Below are 19,325 nucleotides of genomic sequence, written 5' to 3'. Positions count from 1 at the left end.
GCTTGGCACACCTGTATTTGGGGAGTTTCTCCCATTCTTCTCTGCAGATCCTCTCAAGCTCTGTCAGGTTGGTTGGGGAGCGTCGCTGCACAGCTATTTTCAGGTCTCTCCAGAGATGTTTGTTCTGGTTCAAGTCCGGGCACTGGCTGGACCACTCAAGGACATTCAGAGACTTGTCCTGAAGTCACTCCTGCGTTGTCTTGGCTGTGTGCTTAGGGTCGTTGTCCCATTGGAAGGTGAACCTTCACCCCAGTCTGAGGTCCTGAGCGCTCAGGAGCAGGTTTTCATCAAGGATCTCTGTGTACTTTGCTCCGTTCATCTTTCCCTTGATCCTGACTAGTCTCCCAGTCCCTGCCCCTTGAAAAACATCCTCACAACATGATGCATGATTTTTTTAAATAAATTTGCAAACATTTCTAAAAACCTATTTTCACATTGTCATTATGGGGTATTGTGATGTCATTACGGGGTATTGTGATGTCATTATGGGGTATTGTGATGTCATTACGGGGTATTGTGATGTCATTACGGGGTATTGTGATGTCATTACAGGGTATTGTGATGTCATTACGGGGTATTGTGATGTCATTACGGAGTATTGTGATGTCATTACGGGGTAGTGTGATGTCATTACGGGGTAGTGTGATGTCATTACGGAGTATTGTGATGTCATTACGGGGTATTGTGATGTCATTACGGAGTATTGTGATGTCATTACGGGGTATTGTGATGTCTTTACGGGGTATTGTGATGTCATTACGGAGTATTGTGATGTCTACGGAGTATTGTGATGTCATTACGGGGTATTGTGATGTCATTACGGGGTATTGTGATGTCATTACGGGGTATTGTGATGTCATTACGGGGTATTGTGATGTCATTACGGGGTATTGTGATGTCATTACGGAGTATTGTGATGTCATTACGGGGTATTGTGATGTCATTACGGGGTAGTGTGATGTCATTACGGGGTATTGTGATGTCATTACGGGGTATTGTGATGTCATTACGGGGTAGTGTGCGTTGATTGATGAGAATGTGTTTTTTAAATCCATAAGGTTGTAACGTAACAGTAATGTGGAAAAAGGGGAAGGGGTCTGAACACTTGCCGAATGCCTTGTATAAGCCCCATTTAGACTGTTATACAAGAACACTGTCCATATCAGATTTTACATATCGTTCATGAGTTTGCACCACATATTTATGAACGGCTGTACCTGATGTCCTTTGTGGTGGACTATCTCATGAATTGATGTGATGTATTTAGGTAAGTGGACACCTGGGGCGATTGATTTGCATACATACCCTATAATTCTCTACCTCTTTGTGATTAATTCGTATACAGGTAGACTAGAAGGGCCGCGTCCCTGATTGGCTGATGAGTGGCACCCCTGATTAGAAGCACCTGCTGCTCATCGTTTGTTCTTTATAAATGCTGTGTGGAAGGACCACCAGAGGGCAGGCTGGGCTCAGGGATAGTAGCCCAACAAGGCATGTGAGACCAGGTAACCAGAGGCAATTAAGCACAGCTGACGGTAATAATGACATATTCTCTTTCCCCTACAAGAGAGAGGATGGAACCAGCAAGAAGGGAGGAAGATAAACTATCTCTGTAGAGTGGCTACGGAGAGAGAGGTGCTATCCATTAAGACGGTGATGAAATGTGATTGTTGTTATAGTTTGAAGATAATCGTAATGTGATCCTGTGTCATCTAAAGAAGATGCAGGTTGTTCCTTTGGAGATTCTCATTGACTGTGTTGGAGTGTTTGTATTGTCAGAAATCCCTCAATAGAGAACTGTGTTGAATCAAGAAAACCTACTCTGGACTCGTCTATTCCACCTTTCCACTTTAGAGTGACACCAAATGACTTGGTCCGCTCACAGCTGTTTTAAATTAAAGAAAATTGTACCTACACACTGAAGAAGGCTGTAAAGCCGAAACGTCTGGGTATGCTATCCCTGATGCAGTGAAACAGTTAAAAACATTTGAATAATGAAATAAGCTTTACGCAACATTTTACACCTCTTTGTTGGTGTGAATTTGCGGGTGGTTCTACGCACCAGCCGGGCTTCTGGGAGTGTGTCACGGTTCTCTTTTGATTATTTATCGTTGTACTCACCAGATGTCTACTTTCTCAGACACCGGTTCGTTCCTGATGACCTCTGGGGCCATCCAGGCCACCGTACCAGCGAACGACATCTGAGTACTCTTATCGCTGAGCTCCTTGGACGTCCCGAAGTCACTGATCTTCACGGTATCTTGTTGGGTCACCAGCACACTGAGGTAGAAGAGGGGACTCATGACATCATAAACAATAGGACCTCGATGGAGAAAACATCAATAACTCATAACCTGAATTTGGTCAACAACACTGGTCCATAATATAAAACCTAAGCACAAACTCGAACAGAAATACAACTCTGCAGCCAGACAAAGATTCCTTTCCCATCACACAGACAGTAGTGAAAGGACTCAGCTGTCCAAAACATGAGACAGACAGGTCTTTGAGACGGACGGACGGACGGTCCAGACAGACAGACAGACAGACAGACAGAAGGTCTTTGTATTGTAATGATTCTGTTCAGGAAGTCACAGCGACCGACAGCATATTCCTCCTGTATCTGTCTTAATACTGCTGATTAACAGAGTTTAATACTGCTGATTAACAGAGTTTAATACTGCTGATTAACAGAGTTTAATACTGCTGATTAACAGAGTTTAATACTGCTGACTGCTGATTAACAGAGTTTAATACTGCTGACTAACAGAGATTAATACTGCTGATTAACAGAGTTTAATACTGCTGATTAACAGAGTTTAATACTGCTGATTAACAGAGTTTAATACTGCTGATTAACAGAGTTTAATACTGCTGACTGCTGACTAACAGAGTTTAATACTGCTGACTAACAGAGTTTAATACTGCTGACTGCTGATTAACAGGGTTTAATACTGCTGACTAACAGAGATTAATACTGCTGATTAACAGAGTTTAATACTGCTGATTAACAGAGTTTAATACTGCTGATTAACAGAGTTTAATACTGCTGATTAAAAGAGTTTAATACTGCTGATTAACAGAGTTTAATACTGCTGACTACTGAAGAAATCTTTCTGATTGTTACCTGTATAAAAGACACCTGGGAGCCAGAAATCTTTCTGATTGAGAGGGGGTCAAATACTTATTTCCCTCATTAAAATGCAAATCAATTTTTAACATTTTTGACATGCATTTTTCTGGATATTTTTGTTGTTATTGTTAATTCTGTCTCTCACTGTTCAAATAAACCTACCATTAAAATTATAAACTGATCATTTCTTTGTCATTTCGCATTGGGCTTCCGGACCATGGCCGCCAGCGTGGGATGAAACGACAAGGCCCTGATCGATCCGGCGCGAGGACGTCCGTCGGGAGTTGGCCTGTCGAGACACCACCCTCACTGTCCATCACAGGACAACCTGCTGGCTACCCGAGGACGTCCGTCGGGAGTTGGCCTGTCGAGACACCACCCTCACTGTCCATCACAGGACAACCTGCTGGCTACCCGAGGACGTCCGGATCAGGGCCTGCCAGTTCCATCCCATGTGACCGGAGGAGACCAGAGGGCACACTGCTGGTCGGTGCTGGGGGGTTCCTCAGGGAGTCGAGCCAGCAGGCAGGCTCACCCAGAGCCCCCTGTCGGCACCAGGCTCACCCAGAGCCCCCTGTTGCCCACATGTAATGTATGTATTTATTACATTTCCTGAGTTTTTCCCCGCATTCCCAGCATAAAGAGCTCGTAGATTCAGGCGCAGCTGGGAATTTTATTGACCGTTCATTTGCCCATAGTTTAGGGATCCCCCTTGTTGCTGTGGATATGCCCTTTCCCTGTGCACGCCCTAGATAGTCGACCATTAGGGTCAGGGCTGACTAGTGAGGCCACCGCTCCACTAGACATGGTTACGCAGGAGGGTCATAAGGAGAGAATCAGTCTCTTCCTTATTGATTCTCCTGCGTTTCCCGTGGTGCTGGACCTACCCTGGTTGGTCTGTCATGATCTCACTATTTCATGGCATCAGAGGGCTCTCCTGGGGTGGTCGCGAGAGTGCTCAGGGAGGTGTGTAGCTCAATTACCTCGACCCACGCACATTGATTCTGTACAGTATATACAGTTGAAGTTGGAAGTTAACATAACATTAACATACACTTAGGTTGGAGTCATTAAAACTCGTTTTTCAACCACTCCACAAATTTCTTGTTAACAAACTATAGTTTTGGCAAGTCGGTTAGGACATCTACATTGTGCATGACACAAGTCATTTTTCCAGCAATTGTTTAGACAGATTATTTCACTTATAATTCACTGTATTACAATTCCAGTGGGTCAGAAGTTTACATACACTAAGTTGACTGTGCCTTTAAACAGCTTGGAAAATTCCAGAAAATTATGTCATGGCTTTAAAAGCTTCTGATAGGCTAATTGACATCATTTGAGTCAATTGGAGGTGTACCTGTGGATGTATTTCAAGGCCTACCTTCTAACTCAGTGCCTTTTTGCTTGACATCATGGGAAAATCTAAAGAAATCAGCCAAGACCTCAGAAAAAAATGGTGGACCTCCACAAGTCTGGTTCATCCTTGGGAGCAATTTCCAAATGCCTGAAGGTACCACGTTCATCTGTACAAACAATAGTACGCAGCCGTCATACCGCTCAGGAAGGAGACGCGTTCTGTCTCCTAGAGATGAACGTACTTTGGTGCGAAAAGTGCAAATCAATCCCAGAACAACAGCAAAGGACAAAGGACCTTGTGGAGATGCTGGAGGAAACAGATACAAAAGTATCTATATCCACAGTAAAACGAGACCTGTATCGACGTAACCTGAAAGGCCGCTCAGCAAGGAAGAAGCCATTGGGGAGGGTTGGGGGATGGTTGGGGGAGGGTTAGGGGAGGGTTGGGGGAGGGGAGGGTTGGGGTTAGGGGAGGGTTGGGGGAGGGTTGGGGTTAGGGGAGGGTTGGGGGAGGGTTATTGGAGCGTTGGGGGAGGGTTAGGGGAGGGTTGGGATATGGACACTCACTTGGGGGACTTGAGGTCTCTGTGTATGATCTTGTGAAGGTGCAGGTAGTTCATCCCAGAGGCGATCCCTGAGGCCCAGTCCACCAGCAGTCTGGGGGTTACCTTCCGTCCAGCCCTCAGAACCTCATAGAGCTGGCCCTGGGAACAATACTCCATTAAGATACAGTAGCACGGAGCCTGGGTGCACACACCCCTGGAGAGGAGAGAGACAAGAGAGGGAGGAGAGGGAGGAGAAGGAGGGGAGGAGGGAGAGGAGAAGGAGACAAGAGAGGGAAGAGAAGGAGAAGAGAGACAAGAGAGGGAGGAGAGGGAAGAGGAGGAGGAGAGGGAGGAGAGGGAAGAGAAGGAGGAGAAGGAGACAAGAGAGGGAGGAGAGGGAAGAGGAGGAGACAAGAGAGGGAGGAGAGGAAGGAGAGGGAGGAGAGGGAAGAGAAGGAGACAAGAGAGGGAGGAGAGGGAGGAGGAGGAGACAAGAGAGGGAGGAGAGGGAGGAGAGAGAGGAGGAGAGGAGAGGATGAGTTACAAAGTAAAAAAGAAGTGACACAGTACACCATAATGGTACAATAGCACTGAGCTGGGGGGCTCTACAGAAGGGCGACACTGACAGAGAGACATTTAGGGCTGATTTCCTAGACACAGATTAAGCCAAGTATTAGACTGGAAAACATGTCTAAATGATATTCTCCGTGGTTATAGGGTATAACTTCAAATCAGACAACAGCAAAAACTACCTGAACAATAGTTCTGCCTGATGCCCTCAGGGAGTTTTCACATACAGTCCTCTTTAAAATAACTGATCTCAGTTCTTTTTAAAGTGAACTCTGGGAAAAAAAATAATTAAAAAAAGCCAAAGAACTCAGTCTCTGTATTCACACTGTATTCACAGTGCTCTTGCCTTGAATGGCGACTCAACTCTTTTTCACTTCACCTATTTTGTGGCCCGAGGCCTCTTTGTATTCACATTGCTATGTTTAGAAAGGAACCAAGATCTTTTCCCAACGTGCACTCTGGGTTTTTAACAAAGTGCAGGACAAGCTTATTCAATCATAATGCATTATCGGACCACTAGATATACCTAATTACATTTTGGAAGCTAATAGATTGCATTTAGTTAAAATATGAGACATAATAATTGTAATCAGAGAATACTATTATTAACATGTACATTTGATTGGTAACAGAATAAATAGCAAGAGCTAGAATAGGCTACTGGCCCTTTAAGAGCTAGAATAGGCTACTGGCCCTTTAAGAGCTAGAATAGGCTACTGGCCCTTTAAGAGCTAGAATAGGCTACTGGCCCTTTAAGAGATAGAATAGGCTACTGGCCCTTTAAGAGAGAGAATAGGCTACTGGCCCTTTAAGAGATAGAATAGGTAGAATAGATGTGTACCAGACAGACAGACAGACAGACAGACAGACAGACAGACAGACAGCAGAAGTGGGGTTTGTGTTAGTCCCTTCAGAAAGTATTCATACCCCTTGACTTATTCCACATGTTGGTGTGAGACAGCCTGAATTCATACCCCTTGACTTATTCCACATGTTGTTGTGTGACAGCCTGAATTCATACCCCTTGACTTATTCCACATGTTACATTTACATTTACATTTAAGTCATTTAGCAGACGCTCTTATCCAGAGCGACTTACAAATTGGTGCATTCACCTATAATATCCAGTAGAACAACCACTTTACAATAGTGCATCTAAATCTTTTAAAGGGGGGGGGGGTTAGAAGGATTACTTTATCCTATCCCAGGTATTCCTTAAAGAGGTGGGGTTTCAGGTGTCTCCGGAAGGTGGTGATTGACTCCGCTGTCCTGGCGTCGTGAGGGAGCTTGTTCCACCATTGGGGTGCCAGAGCAGCGAACAGTTTTGACTGGGCTGAGCGGGAACTGTGCTTCCTCAGAGGTAGGGAGGCGAGCAGGCCAGAGGTGGATGAACGCAGTGCCCTTGTTTGGGTGTAGGGCCTGATCAGAGCCTGAAGGTACGGAGGTGCCGTTCCCCTCACAGCTCCATAGGCAAGCACCATGGTCTTGTAGCGGATGCAAGCTTCAACTGGAAGCCAGTGGAGAGAGCGGAGGAGCGGGGTGACGTGAGAGAACTTGGGAAGGTTGAACACCAGACGGGCTGCGGCGTTCTGGATGAGTTGTAGGGGTTTGATGGCACAGGCAGGGAGCCCAGCCAACAGCGAGTTGCAGTAATCCAGACGGGAGATGACAAGTGCCTGGATTAGGACCTGCACCGCTTCCTGTGTGAGGCAGGGTCGTACTCTGCGAATGTTGTAGAGCATGAACCTACAGGATCGGGTCACCGCCTTGATGTTAGTGGAGAACGACAGGGTGTTGTCCAGGATCACGCCAAGGTTCTTAGCACTCTGGGAGGAGGACACAAGGGAGTTGTCAACCGTGATGGTGAGATCATGGAACGGGCAGTCCTTCCCCGGGAGGAAGAGCAGCTCCGTCTTGTCGAGGTTCAGCTTGAGGTGGTGATCCGTCATCCACACTGATATGTCTGCCAGACATGCAGAGATGCGATTCGCCACCTGGTTGTCAGAAGGGGGAAAGGAGAAGATTAATTGTGTGTCGTCTGCATAGCAATGATAGGAGAGACCGTGTGAGGATATGACAGAGCCAAGTGACTTGGTGTATAGCGAGAATAGGAGAGGGCCTAGAACAGAGCCCTGGGGGACACCAGTGGTGAGAGCACGTGGTGCGGAGACAGATTCTCGCCACGCCACCTGGTAGGAGCGACCTGTCAGGTAGGACGCAATCCAAGCGTGGGCCGCGCCGGAGATGCCCAGCTCGGAGAGGGTGGAGAGGAGGATCTGATGGTTCACAGTATCAAATTCAGCAGATAGGTCTAGAAGGATGAGAGCAGAGGAGAGAGAGTTAGCTTTAGCAGTGCGGAGAGCCTCCGTGACACAGAGAAGAGCAGTCTCAGTTGAATGCCCAGTCTTGAAACCTGACTGATTAGGATCAAGAAGGTCGTTCTGAGAGAGATAGCAGGAGAGCTGGCCAAGGACGGCACGTTCAAGAGTTTTGGAGAGAAAAGAAAGAAGGGATACTGGTCTGTAGTTGTTGACATCGGAGGGATCGAGTGTAGGTTTTTTCAGAAGGGGTGCAACTCTCGCTCTCTTGAAGACGGAAGGGACGTAGCCAGCGGTCAAGGATGAGTTGATGAGCGAGGTGAGGTAGGGGAGAAGGTCTCCGGAAATGGTCTGGAGAAGAGAGGAGGGGATAGGGTCAAGTGGGCAGGTTGTTGGGCGGCCGGCCGGTCACAAGACGCGAGATTTCATCTGGAGAGAGAGGGGAGAAAGAGGTCAAAGCACAGGGTAGGGCAGTGTGAGCAGGACCAGCGGTGTCGCTTGACTTAGCAAACGAGGATCGGATGTCGTCAACCTTCTTTTCAAAATGGTTGACGAAGTCATCCGCAGTGAGGGAGGAGGGGGGGGGGGGGGGGAGGAGGATTCAGGAGGGAGGAGAAGGTAGCAAAAAGCTTCCTAGGGTTAGAGGCAGATGCTTGGAATTTAGAGTGGTAGAAAGTGGCTTTAGCAGCAGAGACAGAAGAGGAAAATGTAGAGAGGAGGGAGTGAAAGGATGCCAGGTCCGCAGGGAGGCGAGTTTTCCTCCATTTCCGCTCGGCTGCCCGGAGCCCTGTTCTGTGAGCTCGCAGTGAGTCGTCGAGCCACGGAGCAGGAGGGGAGGACCGAGCCGGCCTGGAGGATAGGGGACAGAGAAAATCAAAGGATGCAGAGAGGGAGGAGAGGAGGGTTGAGGAGGCAGAATCAGGAGATAGGTTGGAGAAGGTTTGAGCAGAGGGAAGAGATGATAGGATGGAAGAGGAGAGAGTAGCGGGAGAGAGAGAGCGAAGGTTGGGACGGCGCAATACCATCCGAGTAGGGGCAGAGTGAGAAGTTTTTGATGAGAGCGAGAGGGAAAAGGATACAAGGTAGTGGTCGGAGACTTGGAGGGGAGTTGCAATGAGATTAGTGGAAGAACAGCATCTAGTAAAGATGAGGTCAAGCGTATTGCCTGCCTTGTGAGTAGGGGGGGAAGGTGAGAGGGTGAGGTCAAAAGAGGAGAGGAGTGGAAAGAAGGAGGCAGAGAGGAATGAGTCGAAGGTAGACGTGGGGAGGTTAAAGTCACCCAGAACTGTGAGAGGTGAGCCATCCTCAGGGAAGGAACTTATCAAGGCGTCAAGCTCATTGATGAACTCTCCAAGGGAACCTGGAGGGCGATAAATGATGAGGATGTTAAGCTTGAAAGGGCTGGTAACTGTGACAGCATGGAATTCAAATGAGGAGATAGACAGATGGGTCAGGGGAGAAAGAGAGAATGTCCACTTGGGAGAGATGAGGATTCCAGTGCCACCACCCCGCTGGCTCGATGCTCTAGGGGTATGCGAGAACACGTGGGCAGACGAGGAGAGAGCAGTAGGAGTAGCAGTGTTATCTGTGGTAATCCATGTTTCCGTCAGTGCCAGGAAGTCTAGGGACTGGAGGGTAGCATAGGCTGAGATGAACTCAGCCTTGTTGGCCGCAGACCGGCAGTTCCAGAGGCTGCCGGAGACCTGGAACTCCACGTGGGTCGTGCGCGCTGGGACCACCAGGTTAGAGTGGCAGCGGCCACGCGGTGTGGAGCGTTTGTATGGCCTGTGCAGAGGGGAGAGAACTGGGATAGACAGACACATAGTTGACAAGCTACAGAAGAGGCTACGCTAATGCAAAGGAGATTGGAATGACAAGTGGACTACACGTCTCGAATGTTCAGAAAGTTAAGCTTACGTTGCAAAAAATCTTATTGACTAAAATGACACAGTACTGCTGGCTGGTGGAGTAGGCTAGCTAGCAGTGGCTGCGTTGTTGACTTTGTTTGAACGTGTAGCTGGCTAGGTGTAGCTGGCTAGGTGACCTCGATAGTTTCAGTACTACACCTTGTCATGATACAAAAGCAACTTTGTAGCTAGCTAACATAACACTAATCAAGACGTTCCTTTGTAATGTATTTAGTTTCTACAGTGTTACTCGTCGGTAATAGTTGGCTGGGTTTGGAAAAATGGCGTCGCGGGGGACGGCAATAGCTGGCTAGCTAACCTCGGTAATTACTAAACTACACAATTATCAAGCTATGACAAAGACAACTATGTAGCTAGCTAGCCAACACTGCACTAGTCAAATCGTTCCGTTGTAAAGTATTAGTATCTATGTTGGTGTGTGACAGCCTGAATTCAATCCCCTTGACTTATTCCACATGTTGGTTGGTGTGTGACAGCCTGAATTCATACCCCTTGACTTATTCCACATGTTGGTTGGTGTGTGACAGCCTGAATTCATACCCCTTGACTTATTCCACATGTTGGTGTGAGACAGCCTGAATTCATACCCCTTGACTTATTCCACATGTTGGTGTGTGACAGCCTGAATTCAATCCCCTTGACTTATTCCACATGTTGGTATGTGACAGCCTGAATTCAATCCCCTTGACTTATTCCACATGTTGGTGTGTGACAGCCTGAATTCAATCCCCTTGACTTATTCCACATGTTGGTGTGAGACAGCCTGAATTCATACCCCTTGACTTATTCCACATGTTGGTGTGTGACAGCCTGAATTCAATCCCCTTGACTTATTCCACATGTTGGTGTGAGACAGCCTGATCATACCCCTTGACTTATTCCACATGTTGGTGTGTGACAGCCTGAATTCAATCCCCTTGACTTATTCCACATGTTGGTGTGAGACAGCCTGATCATACCCCTTGACTTATTCCACATGTTGGTGTGTGACAGCCTGAATTCAATCCCCTTGACTTATTCCACATGTTGGTGTGTGACAGCCTGAATTCATACGCCTTGACTTATTCCACATGTTGGTGTGTGACAGCCTGAATTCATACGCCTTGACTTATTCCACATGTTGTTGTGTGACAGCCTGAATTCATACGCCTTGACTTATTCCACATGTTGTTGTGTGACAGCCTGAATTCAATCCCCTTGACTTATTCCACATGTTGTTGTGTGACAGCCTGAATTCAATCCCCTTGACTTATTCCACATGTTGTTGTGTGACAGCCTGAATTCAATCCCCTTGACTTATTCCACATGTTGATGCCTGACAGCCTGAACTGATGTTCTTTCTCACCCATCTATGCACAAATCGCTATAATGACAAAGGAAAAGCATGTTTTTAGATTTCTTTTGCAAATTTATTGCAAATTAAATATAGAAATATTGAATCTACAGTGAGGGGGAAAAAGTATTTGATCCCCTGCTGATTTTGTACGTTTGCCCACTGACAAAGAAATGATCAGTCTATAATTTTAATGGTAGGTTTATTTGAACAGTGAGACAGAATAACAATAAAAAAATCCAGAAAAACGCATGTAAAATTTTTTATAAATGATTTGTATTTTAATGAGGGAAATAAGTATTTGACCCCTCTGCAAAACATGACTTAGTACTTGGTGGCAAAACCCTTGTTGGCAATCACAGAGGTCAGACGTTTCTTGTAGTTGGCCACCAGGTTTGCACACATCTCAGGAGGGATTTTGTCCCACTCCTCTTTGCAGATCTTCTCCAAGTCATTAAGGTTTCGAGGCTGACGTTTGGCAACTCGAACCTTTAGCTCCCTACACAGATTTTCTATGGGATTAAGGTCTGGAGACTGTCTAGGCCACTCCAGGACCTTAATGTGCTTCTTCTTGAGCCACTCTTTTGTTGCCTTGGCCGTGTGTTTTGGGTCATTGTCATGCTGGAATACCCATCCACGACCCATTTTCAATGCCCTGGCTGAGGGAAGGAGGTTCTCACCCAAGATTTGACAGTACATGGCCCCGTCCATCGTCCCTTTGATGCGGTGAAGTTGTCCTGTCCCCTTAGCAGAAAAACACCCCCAAAGCATAATGTTTCCACCTCCATGTTTGACGGTGGGGATGGTGTTCTTGGGGTCATAGGCAGCATTCCTCCTCCTCCAAACACGGCGAGTTGAGTTGATGCCAAAGAGCTCCATTTTGGTCTCATCTGACCACAACACTTTCACCCAGTTGTCCTCTGAATCATTCAGATGTTCATTGGCAAACTTCAGACGGGCATGTATATGTATTCTTGAGCAGGGGGACCTTGCGGGCGCTGCAGGATTTCAGTCCTTCACGGCGTAGTGTGTTACCAATTGTTTTCTTGATGACTATGGTCCCAGCTGCCTTGACATCATTGACAAGATCCTCCCGTGTAGTTCTGGGCTGATTCCTCACCGTTCTCATGATCATTGCAACTCCACGAGGTGAGATCTTGCATGGAGCCCCAGGCCGAGGGAGATTGACAGTTCTTTTGTGTTTCTTCCATTTGCGAATAATCGCACCAACTGTTGTCACCTTCTCACCAAGCTGCTTGGCGATGGTCTTGTAGCCCATTCCAGCCTTGTGTAGGTCTACAATCTTGTCCCTGACATCTTTGGAGAGCTCTTTGGTCTTGGCCATGGTGGAGAGTTTGGAATCTGATTGATTGATTGCTTCTGTGGACAGGTGTCTTTTATACAGGTAACAAACTGAGATTAGGAGCACTCCCTTTAAGAGTGTGCTCCTAATCTCAGCTCGTTACCTGTGTAAAAGACACCTGGGAGCCAGAAATCTTTCTGATTGAGAGGGGGTCAAATACTTATTTCCCTCATTAAAATGCAAATCATTTTATAACATTTTTGACATGCGTTTTTCTGGATTTTTTTGTTGTTATTCTGTCTCTCACTGTTCAAATAAACCTACCATTCAAATTATAGACTGATCATTTCTTTGTCAGTGGGCAAACGTTCAAAATCAGCAGGGGATCAAATACTTTTCCCCCCTCACTGTATGTAAGTATTCATACCCCTGAGTCAATACATGTTTGGCAGCGATTACAGCTGTGAGTCTTTCTGGGTAAGTCTCTAAGAACTTCGCACACCTGGATTGTACAATATTTGCATATTACTTTTTTTTTTTATTCTTCAAGCTCTGTCAAGTGGGTTGTCATTGCTAGACAGCCATTTTCAGGCAGATTTAAGTCAAAACTGTAATTAGGGCTCTCAGGAACATTGATTGTCATCTTGATAAGCAACTCCAGTGTATATTTGGCCTTGTGTTTTAGGTTATTGTCCTGCTGAAAGGTAATTTGTCTCCCAGTGTGTAACGGACGTTGTTGCAAGAAAACCAAGATGCAGCGGAGGTTGTGTGTTCATCTTGATATTTAATAAAAATGAACCACTACAAAACAAAACACTCGATAGCAACGACAGCAAACAGTCCTGTCTGGTCCCTAATGAGCAAAACAGAAAACAATCCCCCACAAAACCCAAAGGAAAAACCTGCTCCTTATGTGTGACTCCCAATCAACAACAACGAACTTCAGCTGTGCCTGATTAGGAGTCACACACGGCCCAAAACAAAGAAATACAAAAAACCTAGAAAAAGAACATAGAACGCCCACCCAATGTAACACCCTGGCCTAACCAAAATAAAGAACAAAAACCCCTCTCTATGGCCAGGGCGTTACCCAGTGTCTGTTGGAAAGCAGACTGAAGAAGGTTTTCCTCTAGGATTTTGTCTGTGCTTAGCTCTATTCCGTTTCTTTTCATCCTTAAAAACTCCCTAGTCCTTGTTGATGACAAGCATACACATAACATGATGCAGCTACCACCATATTTGAAAGTATGAAGACTGGTGCTCAGTGATGTGTTGTATTTGCCCCAAACATAACGATTTGTATTTAGGCCACATTTTTTGCAGTTTTACTTTAGTGCCTTAATACAAACAGGATGCGTGTTTTGGAATATTTTAATATTTTAATTCTGTACAGGCTTCCTTCTTTTCACTCTGTCATTGATCCATCCTCAGTTTTCTCCTATCACAGTGTCATGACGTTGGCCTCTTTGAGTACAGGGAGGACAGTTGACCCCCTCCCCCTTGCACCCCCACCCAAGCCCTGTGTGAAAGGGTTGTAAAAACTCTAAGAGGAGAATCTCCTACCACATGTTTCATAGAGAGACAAAGGAAATTCTTCCAACTCATAGAATTGGAGAACCGAGCGACATTTGTGTTCTGGAGAAGGTATGGAAGATTGGTGAAGGATCCAGCTACGAACTGGTCCACTTGGTACAATTTTGTGATACTCAGAAGAGACAATATAGCCATATTACCATAAAACTGTTTATATAATAGCCTCAGCGATGAGACTTGCATCATAATGGTTGTATAAAATGTATTAATAAGGATAAAGCTATTTGTAATACATTGAGATGCTATGTACTGATGTTAATGTGATAGAATTGTATTTCTGTACCAAGCTTAACTCAGTCATCGGCACGCCCCCCAGGGACACAGACAGGACCAGGTGACATGTTCACTATAAAACTATACCCTGATTTACTTTCTTCAGACCAGGCCTCCACTCCATTAGTGAGTTGGCCAATAGGTTTTACCATCCAATTCCTCTACTGAAAGTGAACTACACCACGTGGTTAACTTTTAGACTATCGAGACCGACAGAATAAGAACAAGTCTTTGATATTAATTATTAGTCTGCAGCTAAGTAAATTATATCATCGAACACGAAGACCAACGAAACATCCATTCTATGACGACATTAATGAATGTCGCTCTGAAAGATCCATTCTAACCAAGAGAGAGAGAGAACGCGGACAAAACTCTCCAACAGAACGACGCTCCGACAAGGATCCCGGCGACACACTGAGCGTAAATATATATTGACTGCAATTGTTCCCGAATGAGTGAGCGTTCATGTGCAAAGGATTAGCATATCAATTGTTAATATTAATGAACTCTGTGTGCCTCCACAGCTGACCTTTTATGATCCATTGTTCAACAGGCCGACCTGCCTGTTTAGCCCACAAGGGCACATTCCTCTACCAATTCTTTGTGACGATAATTACTGTTTGTATGTTTTCTGTTAATTACTTAGTGTAGTAAATAAATGATTTTAAGACAATTGATGTATGGATGATTTTAGTAAAGACTGGGTTCGTGCAGATACAACTATTTACGACGTTTGGAATGAGACTGGATGCGAGGTAAAATACACCATTTAAACCAGAAGATAATCGGCCTATACTATAATATAATATTATAATATAGGAAAGTTATATTAGGAAAATTATAACTTTGTAATCTGAATATTTTCCTTGGTGCCCCGATCTCCTAGTTAATTACAGTTACACGATTAATCAGTTTAATCGCGTGATAATAATTACAGGGAGTTAATTGATAAACATGTCTTCAGTTTAATGGTACCCCAAAGACACGACAACAGCCATTAAACTCTTTAACTGTTTTAAAGTCACCATTGGCCTCATGGTGAAATCCCTGAGCGGTTTTCTTCTCAGTTAGGAAAGAAGCCTGTATCTTTGTCGGTGGCGATTTTTAGCATGTAAATCTTAGTGGGGCAAACTCAAAAATCACAACAACACTAAACAATACATTAACAGTGACAAACGGTGCCCACAAACTGTTCGACAACAGCAGAGATTTCTTTTCAGCACCACGGAGTGAATCCTTACCACTGCTACACCTGGTTATCAGCAGAGCCTTGTCTGGCAGCCAAACAGATCATTCAGCCTCATTTACTGCATTTAAAAAAAAATGCTGATAAGGCTGACCTGCTTTAACTAATTTAACTTCCAGTTTCAGGAAAACTAAGCGCATGTCGCGGGTCACTACTTCACAGGAGAGCCGTTTGAACGTAAGCTTATCAAAATGCGTTTTTTTGGCAGAAATACATGTGAAATTTCATGTGCCTTAATAACAAACTTGTATGTCATCTGCAAATACGAATACAACTGTTAAATTAAGGGCCTAGTTGGTTTAGCCACAGAAAAAGGTAAGCAACCTTCCCGCTAGCCCATGATTGGCTGAGATAATGAGTGGGCTGGACATGCCGAGAGTTTGGATTGGTCTGTCATATAACACGCTTCTGTCTATTTGAGCTGGTCAGTATGTCTAGGTAATACTGTCTAACGCAGCTTTTTAAAAAAATGTATCACGTATTAAAACTGCATACGCCTAATGTCAAGTTAAAGTGTACCGTTAGCTAGCTAAAATTAGCTGGCTGGCTCACTAGCTAACACTACGTTTATGCTCTCCACTTTCTGGAGGACCGAGTTTTGAAAATCAGTGGAATTAGAGTATGATAGCTAAAGAGATGGAGGAAACACCTGTCTCTGGATTACATCTTCAAACTAAGGGCAACCGTGGCATCCGACAGGAGACGCGTCCAACCAGGATGTATACGGGTAAGATAGTCTAGCTAGCTACATTTTCAGATATTACACGTTTCTAATTTTGACAAAGTATTTTCATTTCAAGTGTACTGTTAGCTAGCTAGCTAATGTTACGTGTATGATCTTATTATTCGTATCTCAGAGCCATTTGCTTAGCTAGTTATAGCCTAATGTTAGCAAGCTATAGCCTAATGTTAGCAAGCTATAGCCTAATGTTAGCAAGCTATAGCCTAGTTAGCAAGCTATAGCCTAATGTTAGCTAGCTATAGCCTAATGTTAGCTAGCTATAGCCTAATGTTAGCAAGCTATAGCCTAATGTTAGCAAGCTATAGCCTAATGTTAGCTAGCTATAACCTAATGTTAGCTAGCTATAGCCTAATGTTAGCTAGCTATAACCTAATGTTAGCTAGCTATAGCCTAATGTTAGCTAGTTATAGCCTAATGTTAGCAAGCTATAGCCTAATGTTAGCTAGCTAACATTGAACCTGGTTGGTTAGCTACCTGCAGATTCATGCAGGTTAGTAACGTCATGAGTTGGGATTATGGTTAATTGTTTAGCTATCTAGCTAGCTACATGTCTTAACAAAAGACTTTCGTCTGAGTGTGCCAGAGTACATAATAACTGACCGAATTTACAAACGCTCAACACCCGTTGAATATGGCCGTTGTCAGTAAACGTCGGCAAAAAAACATAATTAAATTGTTGCCAGCAGCACAGTTCCAGTCACCAACGCTCTGGATAACATGAAAACAGCCTAACCAGCTCTGCTAGGGAGAGTTAAATGGTCAGAGTGAGGTGTTCTCTCATTATGTGTCTGGAAGTTGCTAGCAAATGTTAGCCAGTTAGCTTGGGTGTTTGACTGCCGTGGTGAGGTCAGAACGCTCGGATCAACCCTCCTTGGCCAGAGTGTTCAGAGAGCAAAACGCTCTGAATGGACCTACTTGAAGCCGATGATATTGGGTTAGTATTAGGGTTAGTGTTAGGGTTAGTGGACCTACTTGATGCCGATGATGTCGGGTTAGGGGTAGGGGTAGTGGTAGGGGTCGGGTTAGGGTTAGTGGTAGTGGTAGGGATCGGGTTAGGGTCAGGGGTCGTGAACCTACTTGAAGCCGATGATGTTGGGGTGTTTGAGCTTCCTCAGGTGTTTGATGTCTGTCTCCTTCTGCTCACGGACCTTCTTGATGGCCACCTCGCTGCCATGGAGCTTCCCCAGGAAGACAGCACCCTGCGCCCCGCTGCCCAGCCACTGCAGCTCAGAGATCTCCTCAAACGGGACCTCCCACATGTCTAGAGAGGACACACAGACAGACAGACATGTTACTAATGGGACCTCCCACATGTCTAGAGAGGACAGACAGACAGACGGACAGACAGACATGTTACAGACACCTAGGATTTCACCTCTACCCCCTAACCCTGACCTTAACCCCTAACCCCTGACCCTGACCCTAACCTCTAACCCTAACACTAACCCCTGACCCCTAACCCCTGACCCTAACCCCTAACCCCTGACCCTAACCCCTGACCCCTAACCCCTGACCCTAACCCCTGACCCCTGACCCTGACCCCTGACCCTAACCCCTAACCCCAACCCCTAGCCCCGACCCCTAACCCTAAACACTAACCCTAACCCTAACCCCTGACCCTAACCCCTGACCCTAACCCCTGACCCCTAACCCTAACCCTAACCCTGACCCTGACCCTAACCCTGACCCTAACCCCTAACCCTGACCCTGACCCTGACCCTGACCCTAACCCCTAACCATAACCCCTAACCCTGACCCCTAACCCCTGACCCTAACCCCTAACCCTGACCCTAACCCCTGACCCTAACCCCTAACCCTGACCCTAACCCTGACCCTAACCCCTAACCCTGACCCTGACCCTAACCCCTGACCCTAACCCTGACCCTAACTCCTGACCCTAACCCCTGACCCCTAACCCTAACCCCTGACCCTAACCCTGACCCCTAACCCTGACCCTAACCCCTAACCCTAACCCCTAACCCTGACCCTTAACCCCTAACCCTGACCCTAACCCTGACCCTAACCCCTAACCCATGACCCTAACCCCTAACCCTAACCCCTAAACCTGACCCTAAACCTGACCCTAACCTCTGCAGCAGTGGGCAGTGTGTACCTTGCTGCTGCAGCTTGTATTCCGTGCTGTAGGTTTTCCCGATGATATTCCAGACGGGCCGCAGACATCCGAACAGGCCCTCCAGGAAGCCCCCTGCCCCCGGGGCTCTGTGGAAGTGCAGTTTGATGTCGTCATGAGGATGAGGGTGGTTGTGTGTTCCAGACCCGGGGCTGTGTTGGTGGATGGGACACAACCCTTCCCTTGTCCCCTCGCCCTCGCTGCCACACCCCTCCTGGTCACATGATGCCGGTGACTCCGCCTCCTCGTGCTCCTGAAATTGGAGCACGCTGTTGTCAAAGTGTCTCTGCTCCCGCCCAGAGTCCTCACTGAGCGCTGTGATTGGTGGGCTGGTGCCCAGCACAGCCTCCTCGTCCTGGCCTGGGGGTGGGGCGAGCGTCATCAGGGGAACCAGGAGGTGTGTGGGAGGAGCTAGATCTGTGATGATCTGGGGAGGAAGAGGAAGGGGAGGGGCTGGCGTGTTGGGAGAGGAAGTTTTCTTAACACTGTCCCCCACCACAGTGTTCTTTAGCTCCTCCTTCAGCTTGCCAACAAGCAGGCTGGGGCACGACGCCCATGACAGCACCTCTGGAGAGCTACCCATGGTGCACTGCGGGAGCATGGGCCGCCCAGCGACGCGGACAGAGAGAGGCCGTTCCTGACAGGAGCGGTTCTCTGAATACAGGGAGTCACCTGCAGAGAGAGAGAGAGAGAAGGGGAGGGTGGGGGAGAGAGAGAGAGAGAGAGAGAAGGGGAGGGTGGGGGAGAGAGAGAGAGGGAGAGAGAAGGGGAGGGTGGGGGGAGAGAGAGAGAGAAGGGGAGGGGGGGGGGAGGGTGGGGGAGAGAGAGAGAGAGGGGGGGTGGGGGAG

General features: G+C 46.5%; 1 protein-coding gene across 1 annotated transcript in view; it reads right to left on the bottom strand.

Moving 5' to 3' along the window:
* map3k13 (mitogen-activated protein kinase kinase kinase 13) overlaps positions 1 to 19,325 on the bottom strand; it is a 110,328-nt gene that overhangs the window by 23,134 nt on the left and 67,869 nt on the right. Inside the window, exons 2-5 of the mRNA XM_029701949.1 lie at positions 18,460 to 19,149; positions 17,424 to 17,607; positions 5,060 to 5,251; positions 2,122 to 2,280 (exon numbers count right to left, since the gene is read on the bottom strand). Of these exons, the coding sequence (XP_029557809.1) occupies positions 2,122 to 2,280; positions 5,060 to 5,251; positions 17,424 to 17,607; positions 18,460 to 19,078 (1,154 nt within the window). The 5' untranslated portion in view covers positions 19,079 to 19,149. The remainder of the gene's footprint in view (positions 1 to 2,121; positions 2,281 to 5,059; positions 5,252 to 17,423; positions 17,608 to 18,459; positions 19,150 to 19,325) is intronic.

The sequence above is a fragment of the Salmo trutta genome, chromosome 20 (genome assembly GCF_901001165.1).
Source record: "Salmo trutta chromosome 20, fSalTru1.1, whole genome shotgun sequence".
NCBI lineage: Eukaryota > Metazoa > Chordata > Actinopteri > Salmoniformes > Salmonidae > Salmo > Salmo trutta.
This window is presented reverse-complemented; position numbering and strand designations above follow the sequence as displayed.